This window comes from Mya arenaria, chromosome 15, assembly GCF_026914265.1.
Source record: "Mya arenaria isolate MELC-2E11 chromosome 15, ASM2691426v1".
Classification (NCBI taxonomy): Eukaryota; Metazoa; Mollusca; class Bivalvia; order Myida; family Myidae; genus Mya; species Mya arenaria.
In genome coordinates, this window is record NC_069136.1 from 11,986,566 (window position 1) to 12,004,823 (window position 18,258).

An 18,258-nucleotide genomic window follows, 5' to 3' on the forward strand; every position below is an offset into this window, starting at 1 on the left:
ACTGTGTATTGTGTGAGAGATTGTAACTAAAAATATGGATTGTGTAGTGTGTGTGTGGGGGGGGGGGGGGGTAGGACTGGCAGCCAGGTGCTTTGTTGGGCACCGTACTGATGTTCTGGTGGTCATAGGTTCGAACCCCATACTGGGCACACTTTTTCTCCCAGGTTTACTTTGAAGGGGAGGGTGTCCCCTCTTGCCATGCAACACCGTGTTTGTGTGACAGACTGTAACTAAAGTGTTTGACAGGGACCGTGCGAGAGGGGTTCCCTTCCTGCAAAGCAGTTTTTGACTGAAAGTTGGATGCTTCTTGTGTGGGCCGACACCATAGATGTTTGAGAAATTGTGATGTATAGAATGATAGAAAAGGTGTGTCACCACGCAGCTCTCAACTATATAAGCAGCATTGCTGATTATGAGGTTGAAACTAAAACGTTTGGCTGGAGGTTTGTTCAAAGTTGTGCCGTATCAATGTCAAATGTATATTTTGCCAATTGTAATGTTTAAAATAAAGGTGCACCATTAAAATTACATCACCCACAAACCTCTGGTTTGAGATTATACAATATAACCTTGCATAATAGCGCTCTTGAATAATAGCATTCGTTCAATTGTTTATACCCAAACAAATTTTGTCTTATTTTGGTTTTAACCGCGCAAACAAGATTTAGCAATTACACAATTTGTCTCGTTACAGACGTATGTTCATTCACTGACAGAAATGTAAAATTGGTTTGTTTTTATTAAACTTTAATGCAATTTCCCTATACAATTGCTTGCGTGCTCATAGATAAGCAAAATCACCCCCAATGGATGTTACTGAAAAAAAGCTTGAAATAATATTAATAATTATAGACCAAACACTGTAAGTTTCATGAAGCCATTAAGGAAGTTGTCCGAATGATAACTCGGGAATGCTTGCACACATGACCCTCACACACTTGGCATGAAGATTGTCGGATTAACCAGTAGATGCGTCCTATTGAATTTGAGGTCGTCATGTCAAAGATCAAGGTCAAAGTGGACTCGAAATAACTTAAACTATGATCCTTAAACTTGACATCATGAAGGTTGAGCGAGACCAGTAGATTACATGTCTTCTTTTAGTTTAAAGCAGCTTTAAATCAATCTTAACAAAGATATTTTAATTCAGTCAATCACAGCCATCGCAAAATTTCAGTTGCTTACTATGCAATAATATACAGTCATGTGTATACTTACACATGCATAATTCTGGTATTAACACTTATGAATTTAAACCTTTAATCTTATTCTTGAATTATAACAACATAAACTGACAATGACACCAGGTAGCATGCCTCTTCTTGAACGTCTGTTTGCATCAAAGCTTCAACCTAGCGTAAACATTTAGCAAAGCAAATTGAACATTTATTTTTGTTTTTGCTTAGTTATAAATGTAGGGACTGTTAAGGCGTCATAAAAATATGGTAAAGAAACTCGATTATGTTTGCCGTTTGGTGCTCTCGTTGAGCTTTGTTCGCATAAGACTGCCCACACACGCGGCATATAGCCGTTTGGTGCTCTCGTTGAGCTTTGTTCGCATAAGACTGCCCACACACGCGGCATATTGCCGTTTTGTACTCTCGTTTAGCTTTGTTCGCATAAGACTGCCCACACACGCGGCATATTGCCGTTTGGTGCTCTCGTTGAGCTTTGTTCGCATAAGACTGCCCACACACGCGGCATATTGCCGTTAGGCTCTCTCGTTGAGCTTTGTTCGCATAAGACTGCCCACACACGCCGCATATTGCCGTTTGGTGCTCTTGTTGAGCTTTGTTCGGATAAGACTGCCCACACACGCGGCATATTGCCGTTTGGTGCTCTCGTTGAGCTTTGTTCGCATAAGACTGCCCACACACGCGGTTGATTATCATTTCTCTAGTCTTGTTGATTATCATTTCTCTAGTCTTGTTGATTATCATTTCTCTAGTCGCATTGATTTTTTGTTGTGTTCATACCTACACCAATATTGTTATGACAGTCCAAAAGAACTGCTTTCATTTCCTACATTTTTTGTACTGTTATATAAACTTTTGTTATATATATATAAATAGTATTAATTTCATAAATGTAACATAATGATCTCCAGTATTGTTATAATGATGTATTTGTTGACACGTTTTTCAACAAAATTGCTTCCCATTTTTAATCCTTTAATTTAATTCCTATTTTTATTAACTATTTGCACTATTTGTACAAATAGGATTATTTTTTTCTCATTTATTTTCAACACATATCATATATATCAAAACTATGCATACACTTAAACACTTCTATGTTGGTTAGAACATTTTTCTAAAACACACACACATACACACACAAACACACGCATACACGCACACATGCACAGACACACGCATATATACACACACACACATACACAAAGTGATGTCCCTTTTTGTGTTCAAAAATATTACTTTATTTATTTCTGGATTAAAAACCATGATGTAATATGCGTTGTTTAGGCTAGATGTGTCTTCCTATGTATATAAGTTGTTTAAACTATTGAGTACTTTCCATTTTCTTCTGTGGGTTTCATACTTATCATTGTTAAATGTTATTTGCTCTTCTATTTTTATTCTTAATTTCAGATCATGCAAAATGCATCAAAGGACAGTTGTCTGTAATTACATTTTGTTGAGTTGATATAATATTTCATTAAGATAATAAGAAAATTACAGATATTACTGTACTTGTTTTTCTTGACAATGCCTAATAGGGCAAATAGCACCATGCAAAACTCATTCAGATGATTGTTTTATAACATTGCCATTTTCATCATATACATTCGTTATTTAATTATGCATGAACAAAAATGCTCACTTTGCAACACCATTCAAAAGTGCAATTTCATGTTGTTTTTAATAAATCATTATTTAATACATTTACTCTTTAAAGTATATTGTGTTCGCTTGTGACCATAACAAATGCCTTAAAAAAATTTACAGTATTATCAAACAAATATGTTTTTCAAGTGCATATATACTTCATATTTTATCATTGATTAACACAACATTTGTCCACTATAGGTATCTGCATAATAGCTTACCTTTTTTGCCATAACATGTTTTTATACTGTTTAAAATACAATATATATTTGCATACAAGTTTTTTGGTTATATTATTCTCCATGGCCCTGTCCTGTTGGGAGACACTCGCCAGTGTCAGTTTTATGTTACATTCCTTGACCAAACAATGTCTGGTCTCTACCAATTATTTGGTTTACATATTAATGACATATTTACAAAAAAATATCATAAGATGAATTCACACGTTTTTCATAACTCCTTAACTGCGTCTTTTGCACGTGATCTGTGTTTTTACATCAAATCAAGTGCCTGCACTAAGATTGTTGACGTACATCGAGTATCATCAAATTGCATACATCACGAAAAATATTCTTCGCGCCGACTTGATGCTATGCATAAAAAAAATCTTGTTTTATTGCAGCTATTGGCAAAGGCGTCAAAGTTGTATTGGGTAAAACGGCCATAATAAATTGTAACATTACTGGAGAATTTTCAAATCCACGCTGGGACTATGGCTCAACAACTATGGCTGAGGGACAGACGACCATTAACACAATTAACTCTAGATGGTCTCGGTCTAAGGACACAAAGAACCTCATCATTACTTTAACTGAGGAGAGTGATGCTGGAATATACATGTGTAGCATTACAACACCGACTACAAAACGTTATACAACAAACCTGGCAGTCAACAAACCCCCTGGTATGTCCTAAGAAACATATTTTTCAGTATATAAGTAAAATGTGTGATTGTTTTAGCTTGTTTATTTTGAATGATCATAGGATTTACGTTGAGGATAGTGTTAAAATTGACAGCATTGTGTACATTGCCAATATTTATTATGACTATATATATTCAGTCATGTTGTATGCCTACCAACAAGTGATTAACAGACATACTTCATTATCTTCTAAAACATAAAGTAAATTCTTTTTACACATAACCATGTTTGAGCTTGTGTTTTACCTAATGTATGAGAAAACTGTAATTAAGTATAAAAAACACCAAAAAATGTAATTAAAAAAGGAGTCAATTAATGTAATTGCACTCTTTTATACGAGACTTTGCAATATCTATATGATATAAATACAGCAGTCTGTGTGGTTTTTATCATTGAAATAATACTGTTATTTATAAGCTCGACTTTTCAAAGAATAAGGAGAGCTATACTACACACACTAGCGTCGGCGTCGGCGTCACACCTTGGTTAATGTTTTGAATATAACTAAACTTAAGTCAATATCTCAGCAAATACATCATGTATTGCATTCAAACTTTAGATATGTATTCCTAACTATCTAACCTACTAAATTAATGAAGTATGATAACACTTTTTTGAATATAATGCAAATAATGGGCCTTTATTATTTGACTTAAAAGTTCTGGTTAAGGTTTTGTGTGATGGCACACATAGGTTAATATCTCAGTAACTACATGATGTTTTTGCATTGAGACTTTATACAACGGTACTCAGCCATCCAATCAACCTAAATAACCAAGTAAGATAACTCTAGTTTGCATTAATTTCAAATATTTGTTATTCGACATAGAAATTCTGCTTTACTATAATTGAGGAAAATATGGTTACTCATGCATTATTTTCTACAACCTATAATCCTTTAATACATTGCATGCTACTTCCATCATGTCTGTAGTTCATTAAAGGCTAAATGTTTTTGAATTTTACAAAAATCCTCGCAGGCATCATTCTAATCTAATTTTACAGTGATCCAATTTTTTGCCAAAACTTTCCAATCCTTTCACTGAAAAGCGGCGGAATAGTCGAGCGCGCTGCCTCTGCGACATCTCTTGTTTTTATGTAACAGTAATTCCAGTCAAAGTTTGAGTGGTTTACATTGAAGTCACCATATACAGTTGATCTATATGATCAGTAGAATGTCAGTCGCTCTGTTGCAATGTTGTGGAGCAAACCACTATGGTTTATAAAATAATATACTTTCTCTATAACTTAGTTTGACAACTTCTGATAATATTTGGTAAGAATACACAAGTTTAGGCTTCCTGGTGTTTTTAATATATATGTATGTGTATAATGCAACAAAAATAATAAATAATGATAATAATAAGCAAAATGATAGTTGCTTTAAAAAACAGATTTTATATATATATATATATATATATATATATATATATATATATATATATATATATATATATATATATATATATATATATCAAAAGTATAATTCATCTAATTAACTTATTAATATTCTGATCGCACTATTTAATATAAAAGTTATTAAGAAAAAATATAGAAGTCCTTATTTACGGCCAGGTAAATGAACTTTATGTGTGTAAAGTAATACTGATAATATTACATGCGTTTGTATTAAAGAAAACTTTCGAAAATGCCTTGCTGATTTGTTTTTAGATTGCTACAAAGGTGTTTAAATAAACCATTAGTGTTATTATAATTTGATCGCATGAGTTTATATCACGATCCACCAAGCGACATTTTATTTATTGCGCGTAGATATTTTCACGTGCTTTATGCGCGTTTCGTACCTAAACGTAACAACTCGGTCATTTCCGTGACAAGAAGAAATTCTCTCCAAATTCGATAATGCTCCGCGTAACACGATTAAAATGTTTATAACGCGGTCTGAAGGTTATTTCTTAACGATATACAAAAATATTGTATATTATTACTAATAGTAATGTGTAAGTTTTTAATAACTTTAAAGTTTTATCTTTAACTGATCTAACTATTACTTTGTCGTTAGTTTTACAGGACCAACGGTGGTGGCCACTTAGTTTTGTTAAACCGATTGTGTTACACATACTGTATGATTGTTTAAATAAATCGTAATACTTTCCGATGTTTAAACGAGAGAAGGGGAAAACAAATGCGGGAAATGGTTTATGTGGAAAAAAAACACCAGCGGCTCATTAATATGTTCATTCTACTGTTTAGGGACAAATACTAAAAGTACAAATAAGTGCATATTCGTTATCTTTATAGCATCTAATTATATACAGCAATGCGTAAACACATTTCAAAAATTATAAACAATACACACGAATCCTATCATATCAGTTATAACACAATGAAACATTAGTTATTATGCGAAATTCATTAGTATGAATATTTTAGCAAAGCCATCAGATAAGCAATTACTAGTTCATTATATTAACAAATCATTCCATAAAACAGTTGTTTAATTAAAATGAAAAAAAAATATTTTGCGTATTTGTTAAAAGAAGACAGCTTTCAAGAGCAATTTAATAGACGTAAGAATCGTTATTCTTCGCACCATGTCGCAGCAGCATCCTTTATGTACGAGCTGAAGTCTGTTGGCCATACAACGTTCTCGTGACGACCGACACCCAAGTACCAAATCACGCTGGCAACGTGAGAACACGACATAACCACACGTGCACCTGCCTTACACAAACAAGTCCATGCCGATACGTATCTATGGTCGTGTTTTGATAGTTGTAATATATAGAAAAGTAAAAATATATGGCTTTCGCATACCTTTTATTTCTGGAAATTGTCGACTTAAATGATTTTCGCGACTTTCTTGCAACTTGCGATTGATGACGTCACAAATATGACGTCATGCACGGTCGTTAAGCAATGAAATGCGCGAGTTTATCTTCGCAACTTCATTAGCAAATATTTAAAACAAACGCATTGTATATTTAAAACAAAATCATTATTTGAAGCTCAGAATTTATGTTGGTTTAGGCCATTTTACATAAAAGACCACACCAAGCCCTTTTGTTACAATATTGCATATTTTCCGTTTGAAAATGAATCATGTAATGTCCAGTTTTATAATTGTCATGCCCACAAATAAATAACGGCCAGTTTGCGTGCTTAAATGTGATATATATTTTCCTGCTACTTTCTTGCCAAATTCTGGCCGGATTCCTGCTGAAAATTTGTACTCTGTATTTATCCAGTAATTGACTTGCGAACGTTTATAACACATATTGTGATAATCGACTGAGTACAGTGAATAATAGAAATGTCTGCCCAAGATAAAGTTTTAACATAAGAAGAGAGAGATTAAAAGTAATAAATAAAATTTACAAAGGTGTTTCATGTCTTAAAATAACCTATGAATTTGGATTTGGCAAAACTCAAATTCAGTCTATAAGTAAATGAAAACTGGAATTTATTGAAGGATACGAAAACAATGTTAGTAGCACAAGGAAGCGTTGTTGCTCTGGACTTACTGAAAATAGTGACATAAATAAACTCATAGATTTCCTTAAAGGGGTTTAAGACTTTTATGCAAATTGTAATATGCAGACTCCCGAGACAATGGTTTAATCAGCGATATGTTGTTTGCATACAAACAGAACTTATGGTGTCCGTCTTTTGAAAGGCCAAGAAATATGCCCCTTGCAGGGATATAAATTGCAGCAACTTGGGAGAGAGGTTGTAATACCTTTATCAGGTATATAAGAGCCACTTTTGCCCGAATCAATAAGTAGGGTTTATGGGAGGAATCAATAAAATGAAAAGTAAGACTGTCAGCAAAATGTTGGATAGACTTTATAGTGATGCCATATTGACTTTTATCTTCTTCTTTTTTGGGTAAATATACCAAGGTATACTGACTAACATTTTATTCTGAGTATATATTTTAACTACAGTTACATGGCGTAACTTGTGGATGGTAAAATCCAACAGATTCAATGTTTTGAGTTATTGGCAGATATATTTTGCTAATTCAGGTTTGAACTTCAATTCAAGTTATAATGTCAGTTTACTATAATATACAACTTCGGTATTATGTTGTCATTAAGGTTCCATCCCCGACCAAAACAGCAAGGTTAATTAAGGTTGCAGTTCGGTTGTGGCAAGATTGCAGCTAAGCCTGCCGCAATCTTATTTAAGCATACGGTAAGTTTGAATTGGAACCTTTGTAATTGTAATATAAAGGTTGCAGAATGGCATTTTTCCCAAGCTTTCCACAACCTTATCAGAATTGCGCAAGCTTGCAAGGTTGAGCAATTGCTTGCGATTGCGACAATTGAGATGGTAATGAGGTTGATGAAAATGATGACGTTTTAATTTTGTGTTTGCATCACTATGACTGAATCAGTGACTGAGTGAGTGAGAAATTTACTCATTGTGACTGAGTAGCTGGATTTGTTGACTGCGGGCCACCACAAGTCTGAGTGAGGTATTGTGATAACTCTAATAATGGTTCCAAACATCTGTCAACCACATCACGAGAATACTAAATTTGAGTGAGGCAATCACTTAAGATGATGATGAAGCATCAGCACGACTGGTTGATAGATTGAAACTTAAGGTATGTACGGAAATAGTGTGGCAGGGTTCACTTCCTGCCATGCAACACCAATTCTGTATGGGAGAATAATACTAAAACAATATACGGGGACGGTGCAGGAGAGGTGTCCCCCTCCCTACAAAAACACTGTGTATTATGTGAAAGATTGTAACTTAAAAGATGGGTTGTGAAATGCAATTTCCCTATACAATTGCTTGCGTGCTGATAGATTAGCAAAATCACCCCCAATGGATGTTACTGAAAAAAAAATGAAATAATATTAATAATTATAGACCAAACACTATGAGTTTCATGAAGCCTTTAAGGAAGTTGTCCGAATGACAACCCGGGAATGCTTGCACACATGACCCTCACACTTGGCATGAAGATTGTGGGATTAACCAGTAGATGCTACCTATTGAATTTGAGGTCGTCATGTCAAAGGTCAAGGTCACAATGGACTCGGAATTACTTGACCTATGATCCTTAAACTTGACATGAATGTTGGGCGTGACCAGTAGATTACATGTCTTCTTTTAATTTAAAGCAGCTTTAAATCAATCTTAACAAAGCTATTTTAATTCAGTCAAACACAGTCATCGCAACATTTCAGTTGCTTACTAAGCAATAATATACAGTCATGTGTATACATACACATACATAATTCTGGTATGAACACTTATGAATTTAAACTTTTAATCTTATTCTTGAATTATAACAGCATAAACTGACAATGACTCCAGGTAGCATGCCTCTTCTTAAACGTATGCTTGCATCAACTCAGGTTCAACTTAGCGTAAACATTTAGCAAAGCAATTCGAACATTTATTTCTGTTTTTTGCTTAGTTATAAATGTAGGGTCTGTTAAGGCGTCGTAACTCGATTATGTTTGCCGTTTGGTGCTCTCGTTGAGCTTTGTTCGCATAAGACTGCCCACACACGCGGCATATTGCCGTTTCCATGATCAAATTGGAATTGACCCTCATATACTCTTTCTTTCTAAATCCGAAGTCCTACGAGACAATCCACAGTCTATTGCCAGGAAAATCGTAGAGATCACATCTTTCTATATGCGCTGTCGTTTTGAAAGGAAGTTGCGAGAGTTCACTGCCCTAAATTTATAGTGGGAAAATGTCAAAATCAGTAGCCATTTGTTTAGAATTATGTTGGTTTTTTTTCAATCATGAAATGCGATATTAATATTAAATACGAAAGTAATATGTGTGTGTGTTTGTTTCATGTGCTATTTTAATGATTTAAACACCTTAAGCAAAGTAGTGACATAGTGCGAACAAACGACCGTTAGCCATCAAAACAGATTGTACTTTTGCTACGGTACTGTAGTTCTTATTAAAGTAGAAAAACATATCGAAAGCCATTGCAGAGATAGTTTTTCACACCTTCTCTCATTTAAAACAGCATTAACAGTGTCAATGATGCTACATTACAGTATGCATTTCTATTCAATATTATTTTGATATAAAATCATATTACAAAATTGTTCGTACTATAATGAAACTTCTCGTGCAATATCCAAACCAGACCAAAAATGATTTACTATGTTTAATTGAATAACTTGAACTCAAGTGATACTTTACTATTATCCTGATTTCCACTGCCGATATAATTCAATCCATAACTCAATCCAGGCGATATGAGTTATGTCTGTTTGAAATTAAAAAATAAATTAACTATTTGTTTTGCATTTATTTCTCATAAAATGATTTTGAAGTAATCATTTTTCAATTTTTTGCATGTGTTTACTTACTTGAATATACTTACTTCGTTGTTTTCTTCAGATTACACTGTTCTCACCCCGTCGTTACTGCAGTTTAAAATTCGGCCTGAAATATGGACTCTTAGAATTTTTCAGAATCCTAAAACTATAGATATTAAACTCTGGGAAAAGAATCTAAATACACACAGTATAATTCTGTATAATTATTTGAATGTTTCCTCTCCTTTATTTCAGTTACTAATGTGACTAATGGGAAGGATCCTGTTTCAGCTGTACTAATTTTGGTGTTTCAAACATTTGTCATCATTCTTTTACTTGTATTTGCTTGGAAAGAAGTTAAAGGTAAGCTTAGATGAACAGTTTTTAGCTCACCTTGACCTAATTGGTTATTCATTTACGCCTTTTGAGTTTGAAACTCAGAAATATGAACGTTTACGTTAATCATAATCTCGTTAATATCATTTCATTTCAATTTTAGGAAGACAATTTGACACAAAACTTGCATCATTATAAATAAATGCTTCAAAAAATCATCATTGAACATTCTGATGTTCACGATGCATGTTACATTAAATGTGGAAGGTTGATACCTTTGACCATTAGATGACCATGATTGATTATGAGGTAAGTAGGTAAAAGGGCAAGGTCACAGTCATAATAATGATTAAAAACTTTGTCCATCAATGATATGAGAATGGTTAGGCCTTACACTATGGACTATGAAACTTCAGTGATAGGTCCTTGACCAGTAGATGGTCCCTATTGCCTATTGTTTTAAGGTAAGTAGCTTAACAGTTAAGGAAATGGAGAAAAACAACAACACATGTTTAAACATTTTCCCTACAAACACTTGAGAACAGTTTGGACCATGAAAATACATTGTTTGCTTGCTCTTGTCCAATAGTCTGAGTAGATGACCCATATTGCTTTCAAGCTCAGTACGTTTATGGTCAAGGTCACGGTAAACAGTCTTATTCAGGATCCACATGTTTCTGGCGGAGCCACACTCAGGGGGCATACTGTTGGACAAACATGTCTTGTTTTATTTTTGTATAGATTCTATATCTAATATAATACTAAAACTAGTCAGCTTCTTCCTGCACATTGTATTACAATTCTGACCTTTTAACGGAAATGGACGTTTGTTTGATGAAATGAGTGAAGAGAGCATTTTTTGCAGCTTTTACTTGGCAAATTAAAAAAAGGCATTTTCACTTCAAATTTATTGACAGACCCTGGTCTTACACTTATTAGAATTTGGTGTGATCTGCACTCTGCGGAAAAAAATATATTTATGTCATGTTTTGATGAAAGGTCAGATCAGAGATCAGTTTGTCAAGTACTCCGCTTTTAGATGCTGACCAATAACAGGACGGCTTCTGATAGCAACCAGTTGGGATCAGTCTCCGATTGATGAATAACACTGAAAACGTCTATGTAGGCTATATGGCTTATCTGAGGCTTACCTTACCAAACCAATCTAAAGCCTGTCTTGAAAAATGCTTCTGACTGATCTACTTTCAAGCTGGTATTGATTCATTTTATTATTTTTAGCAGAAATCAAAGGGATAATCCTATTTGGTTTAGGAGTACTTGATCTGATTTTGGTTTCGGCAGCTAGTGGATACCACATATATATGAACACTGGTAAGTTTTCTTAGTTTTAGTTGAGTAAAATAATTATTCAAATGTTTATAGTAATTATAATTGTAAAGATAATACTGATGACCAGGTTTTTGCTGTTGTTTTTTTGTAATTCATGATTATCTAGCTTATCTGTTTTTGTTGACAAAATGTGCCAGTAAAGTGTGATTTTGGGATTACACTGCCCAGAATAATGCTCCACTGTGTTTGCATTTAAAATATTATGGTTTAAACTTTGTAACTTGTACAAAAACAACTTAGTATTTTAATTTATTATTTATTATCATCTGTTCATGATGGAACTAAGGGGCAGTGTTTGTGTTTGAATATCCTCAGGCCATGTTCAATGTTTATGCTCGATGAATGAACCAAGTAAGACAAGAGTTATGCCCAATTTACAATAAAATACAGTTGGCCTTTCTCCATTTGAGTATAATCAAAAGACAAATTTCTGAACTTTAGCGAATATTTGCTCCTTTACATTTAAGTATAATAAAGTTTGTTTTGAGTACGATGTGCACTCCGAACAGACTGTTCAATTACAGTATATGTGTATGATTTAGAATTCAAATATTACTTAAATAAATTTAATCTTTTTGTACATTTCAGGTGATCGTGATGGTAGGTTTAATTAGAAAAATATAATAGAGTTATGCCCCTTGTTTGACTAAAAAGTAAGATTGTTGTTTGCTGTTCGATGTTGTTGTTTTTTTATATTCAAGTTGTTATAAAAGTTCTCAAAGAATGATCATATTGCGGTATTTCACTAGACACATTTTGCTTCAAAGTTGAGAGTGCTCATGATAAGCTGTTGTGACTGGCCGTTGTCAACATTTGTCTTAGCCTTAGCACCCACATTATTGTTCTCATTGGTAATAAAACATTCAGGAATCAGAATGTTTTACAGGCAGCTTATCTCTAAGAATTAAATATTTCAGGGGACCGCCAGCCTTGGTATGTAATGACCACATTTGTTCTGAACGCGGTACTATTTATCGTATTGCAGTGTTACGTTCGAGTGAGCAACAGAAGATGTAAGTATTGTTTTCAGTACTAGGTGATCAGTCTGTAAATACTTATAATTTTTCTCCGCCGACAGGTTCTAAAACTATACATAATGTCAGGGTGTTCTCATATGAAATATATTTACTAAGAAAGTTAACGTCGATGATGCAAAGCGGTCTCTTTCGATCCACAGTCTTCATTTGCGGGTTCTATCCGGCACCGATACGGACTCTATCCGTCTTGTTTACACTGAAAAATAGAATTCCGAAGTATAAATCGGTTAAACAAACAGCAAGTACTGATATTATAAAATCTCCCCTTGTTGAATTTGCTCAACTCCATATTAAGGTCGTTACGGAAATACGGGTTTTTTTGTTAAATATATAAAAATATAAAAAAAAATATTAAAAAAGATTTTATGTTTTGGTCCTTCAAACGACCTTTTGCACTATGGAAGGCCTTTAACATATAGAGAAAATAATGTCTTTCTGTCATATTGCTAGACATTTGAAATAGAGAATAATCATTTCATCTGGTCTTTTTTAATACGGATCTTATCACACCTCCTTTTTGCCATGAGGTATTCAGTTGTTTTACCGAGTAATGCAGTGTAAAGGTGGTACACGCTACACAGATATCAACAATTCGGCATTATCCGCTACACAGCTAGACTCTCATGATCAATAGTGTTGTATTGATTTTGCTACCCAAAGTGTAAAGGGGATAAATGGTAATGATGTTTGTTGACAAAATATGTTTCAAGACAAATAAATGAAATAATGGTATAGTGTCCTTTATATACGGACTTGTTTATGCTTTTAATAGGGTTGTATATCGAACAGTTTGCGTGAGTGTGAACAATACGGTTGTCACAATAATAAATCATCATTGATATTTCAAGTTTGAAAGCTCTATTGTTATTTATTATTTTTCAAAAAAGGTGACAAACTGGTATATTGTTTTTAGCACTGTGTCTGTAGTTAATGTATCAACAACAAATATAAAACCTTCTCTAGTTTCAGGATTCTGGCTCATATACTTATTGTTAAAGGATAATTTCAAACTTGGTCAAGTGCCATAACTCTACTTATACCAATGATATCCGCATACACCCCTGGTTCACAACTATTGCGTAATATGCACGAAGGCTTCTGAAGGGCAGAGCGCATCTTGAAAACCTGAGGGATATAATATACCTCAATTGTACTTCAGAGAGCATTAATCTGCTTCTAGAGTGGAATGTTAACCAGCCTGTGCAAATTTGCATCTGAGGTTTTGGTTGTGGCTGTGCCAAGCAGTATTATGACACTTATTTCTAATGTTTTTACATTCAGCAAACATTTCTTCAATCTTCCTCCCGTAAAGGAGGTGTATTAGTTTTAAAATGAAAACAATTTTAGTCTTAAAGGGTATATGCAAGTAGCATAAGGATAAGAACGAAGCTTGTCATATCATCTCCAAATATCCCTAACTCTTCAGGATTTGTTATCCTGATCTTGTCTATTTACGTATATATAATTCTTTGTGTGAAATGTCTCCTGAACTACTCTTCCCTCTGCAAGGATTTTAAATAATTTTTGCGTTTGGTTTACCTTTTCTACAATGCTTGATCAATTCATTATAGTACAGAATGTTCCAATCTGCGCTTTCATTCTATTTTAAGCTCATTGAAGTTGTTTGCACTATGCAGTTTTATATTGGAATTTGTAAATATTTAATTTCAGCTACCAGCCTACCCTGCCTAAAATTTATGAGCAACAAGGGCCCGGACAAGACTACAAAAAGTAAGAAGACTAAAAAGAAGAAGGATCAGACTATGGATGATATTGTTTAGAAAGACTACAATAGTTTATACTTAAGAAAATTATTGGATCCAAGTGTGCATTCAGTGATATTTCATATCAATTGAAATTAATTTTACTAAGAAAATTCGCTTATTAGGAAACAAAAAATGTTTTATCGAAATGTGAAATTTAATTGTTTTACGCCATTTTACAATTGACAAAAGAATACCTTCAGTTTTCAGATACGAGGTCTAAATTGAAGGAAAACCTTTTACGTTAAAGTATTTTTTACATAACCCATAGTTCCATTAGAAAATAAGAATGTTTTTATCTGCAATAATACAAATACACAGACCTTTATTAATTCAAGTCTTTTTAAATTAAGTAAATTATATGCCATCTGCAAATATGAAACACAGTCAAGTTGATATACATTTAGCTTATTTATTGTGTCTCAAGAAACTTTTGTGGAATGATATTTATGTGATGAAGTTGTGCACCTGGGGTTTCGTTTCACGCTGCACATAGTAAAATCAATGTAATGCCTTTGTATTAGCAAATATTGGCATATCTGAACTTGAATCGCTCGAAACTCCAAATCTGTTGCACCACTTAAGAGAGTCAAGAAACTTTTGAGTTGTGCACCTGTGATTTCGTTTCTCACTGCACCTAGTAAAACCAGAGTTATGGCCCCTTAATGAGCAAAAATTGGCATTTCCGGAATAGGTCGTTCAAAACTCCAAAACTATATGACCAAGAAAAATGAGCGCTTATGAGAAGGTTGTATGGGTGAGGAAGTTGTGCATCTGGGATTTTGTTTCCCCTTGCACTTAATTAACCCAGAGAATTAGCAAAAAAAGCATTTCGGGACTTGTGTCGAACAAAACTCCAAACCTAGTTCACACAGTCATAAATTGTGGGAATGTGGTCAGATGATGAAGCTGAGCACCTGGGGTTTTGTTTCCCGCTGCCCATATTATATCCCAAGTTATGACCTTTGAATAAGGAAAAATGTTATTTTGGGAATAGTGTCGCTAAAAACTACAACTATTTCATAGTCATTTAACCTTGGGGGAATGTTGTTCTAACGATGAAGTTCTGCACCGGGGATTTTGTTTTCCGCTACACATAGTACAACCAGTGATTTGCCCTTGAATTAGCAAAGATTGACAATGTTTACCATTGTAAATAGAAAATGTATTTCAAGCGAGGCCATGACATGTTATATTAAATGTTTTGCATAACATCAGTTGCATGGTAATAAACATTGATCATAATGATTGTAGGGCATTTATCAAGATGATTTTTGGACATTTCAAATAATGTGTGATAATCAGTAATAGTGAGCATAATAATTATAACTCGGAAGTTTCAAACCAACAATAAATCACAATTGAAGTGTATAACTTATGATTAAACAGTGTAGCATAATATCGAGTGCTTTGTGCAAAACTGTTGTATCTCCAACACAAATTAATGGAGTAACGTCAGTCTTGCAGTTAGCCCTCTACGTGTACTTGACAAACGCGAAACTATCTTAATAGTGCAGTCATATCTGGTATAAACATGCATGTTTTATAAATAACGATATGCTTACAATACCGCATTTATTGTGTGAATTCATTATGCACTATATAAATGCAATAGCTTGTATAGGAATGTGAGGGGGGTTTCCCTTCGATAAAAACAATACCATTCAATCTGAATTATTCATGTCTTTATTCTATGCCAGGTCTAACTGCAAACTGAAAATGTTATATTAATAGTCAATGTTTGACTGCCTTAAATTGATTTATAGAGATTATATTTGATGCTTGTTTGTCAATTAATAAGCTCTTCATCAAAATACATGATAAAGTATGTATCTATCAAAATATTTCTTTTGCTGCTTTGTGCTGTTATTTGAGTATTTTGCTTCTTTTATGTGCGAGGTTTTGGTATTTATAATTCCAAACATGAAAGCCCGTGGTTGCTTTAATGTAGACGTAAGTTTGGTGTTATCTTGATTGTTTTCTTTGTGCCAAAGAAACGTTAATTTGTGTCATTGCGTCATGTGTTTGTTAATTGCCTTGTGAGATTAAGTGTTCAGAGACAAGGAAATATGACGACATATTTTATGACTTATAAAACTGGATGTTTATATCCAATATCACAAGAATGGGATAAAGCTTATCATATGCACATGTGTATATATCTATTTTATTACCTACTTACTAATAGTATCATTTTTGATTGCCTTGCCATGTTTTAAACCCTTTTTTATTCGTTAATCAAATGACACATTTAAGTATGAAGGTGTTGGTTATTGTCGTCTGTTTTTGAGTTATTGGTATGATTATTTACAACAGTTAGTGTTTTAATCATTGCTATAATAATAGCATTGAATGCTTGCCAATTCTGTTTAATTGGATGGAATGATTCTTGAATAAAAGTTTTCTTTGCCTTGGCTCGTGTTTTTATATATTATGTTAAGTAAATAACATTTTTTCAATTGCATTCTCACTGACCATCGTGGCAATGTAGTAGTTGTAACATTAAATTTAAGTAAACAATGAAAAATACATTGAAAAGTCGTGCATCCCAAAATAGCGTAGAACGTCAATTACAGTATAATTATCCAAGCCTGGCGGACACACAATCATGGACACACCTACACGGATTTCAACAGAACGGGAAACACACAGCAACATACGATAACCTACACGGATAACAACACAACGGTAGACACACAACAACTCAATAAAATCTACACGGATTACAACACTACGGGAGACACACAGCAACACACTATAACCTACGGGGATCACAGAACTACGGGAGACACAACATCACTCTATAATCTACACGGATTACAACACCATGGGAAACACACAACAACAAAATAATTATAATCTACATGGATTACAACACTACAAGAGACATACACTAACATACTATAATCCAAGCGGATAACAACACTACGGGATGCACACATCAACACACGACAACCTACAAGGATTACAACACTTCGGTAGACACACAACAACAGACTATAATCTACACGGATTACAACACTACAAGAGACACACACTAACATACTATAATCCAAGCGGATTACAACACTTCGATAGACACACAACAACAGACTATAATCTACACGGATTGCAACACTACATGACAAACACAACAACACACGACAAGCTACAGGGATTACATCACTACGGGAGACACACAACAACACACCATAACCTACACGGATTACAACACTACAAGAGACACACAACAACACACTATAATCTACATGAATTACAACACTACGGGAAACACACATCAACACACGATAATCTACACGGATTAATTACAACACTACGGGAGACACACAACAACACAATATAATCTACACAGATAACAACACTACGGGAGACAAACGAAAACACAATATAACCTATACGGAAAACAACACGACGGGAGACTCATAACAACACACTATAATCTACACGGATAACAACACTACGGGAGACACACAACATTACATTATAATCTACACGGATTACAACACGACGGGAGACGCACAACAACAATTTATAACCTACACAAATTGCAACACTACGGGAGATATACAACAACACACTATAATCTACATGGATTAAAACACTATCGGAGACACACAACTTCACACTGTAATCTATACGGATTACAACACTACAAGAGACACACAACAACATACTATAACCTACACGGATTACAACACTACGGGAAACACACAACAACACATTATAGCCAACAC

At 34.0% G+C, this 18,258-nt stretch overlaps 1 protein-coding gene across 9 annotated transcripts in view; it reads left to right on the forward strand.

Annotated features, from left to right (window-relative positions):
- LOC128219614 (uncharacterized) overlaps positions 1-16,934 on the forward strand; it is a 41,903-nt gene extending 24,969 nt beyond the window's left edge. For 7 of the 9 annotated variants that reach the window (XM_052927480.1, XM_052927475.1, XM_052927479.1 and 4 more), the window contains 6 exons: positions 3,469-3,750; positions 10,294-10,401; positions 11,614-11,706; positions 12,313-12,324; positions 12,642-12,737; positions 14,433-16,934. In XM_052927480.1, coding sequence (XP_052783440.1) covers positions 3,469-3,750; positions 10,294-10,401; positions 11,614-11,706; positions 12,313-12,324; positions 12,642-12,737; positions 14,433-14,542 — 701 coding nt within the window. In that variant the 3' untranslated portion in view covers positions 14,543-16,934. The remainder of the gene's footprint in view (positions 1-3,468; positions 3,751-10,293; positions 10,402-11,613; positions 11,707-12,312; positions 12,325-12,641; positions 12,738-14,432) is intronic. The other 2 variants (XM_052927477.1, XM_052927482.1) reach the window with 2 other exon arrangements.
- Positions 16,935-18,258: the final 1,324 nt, after the last annotated feature.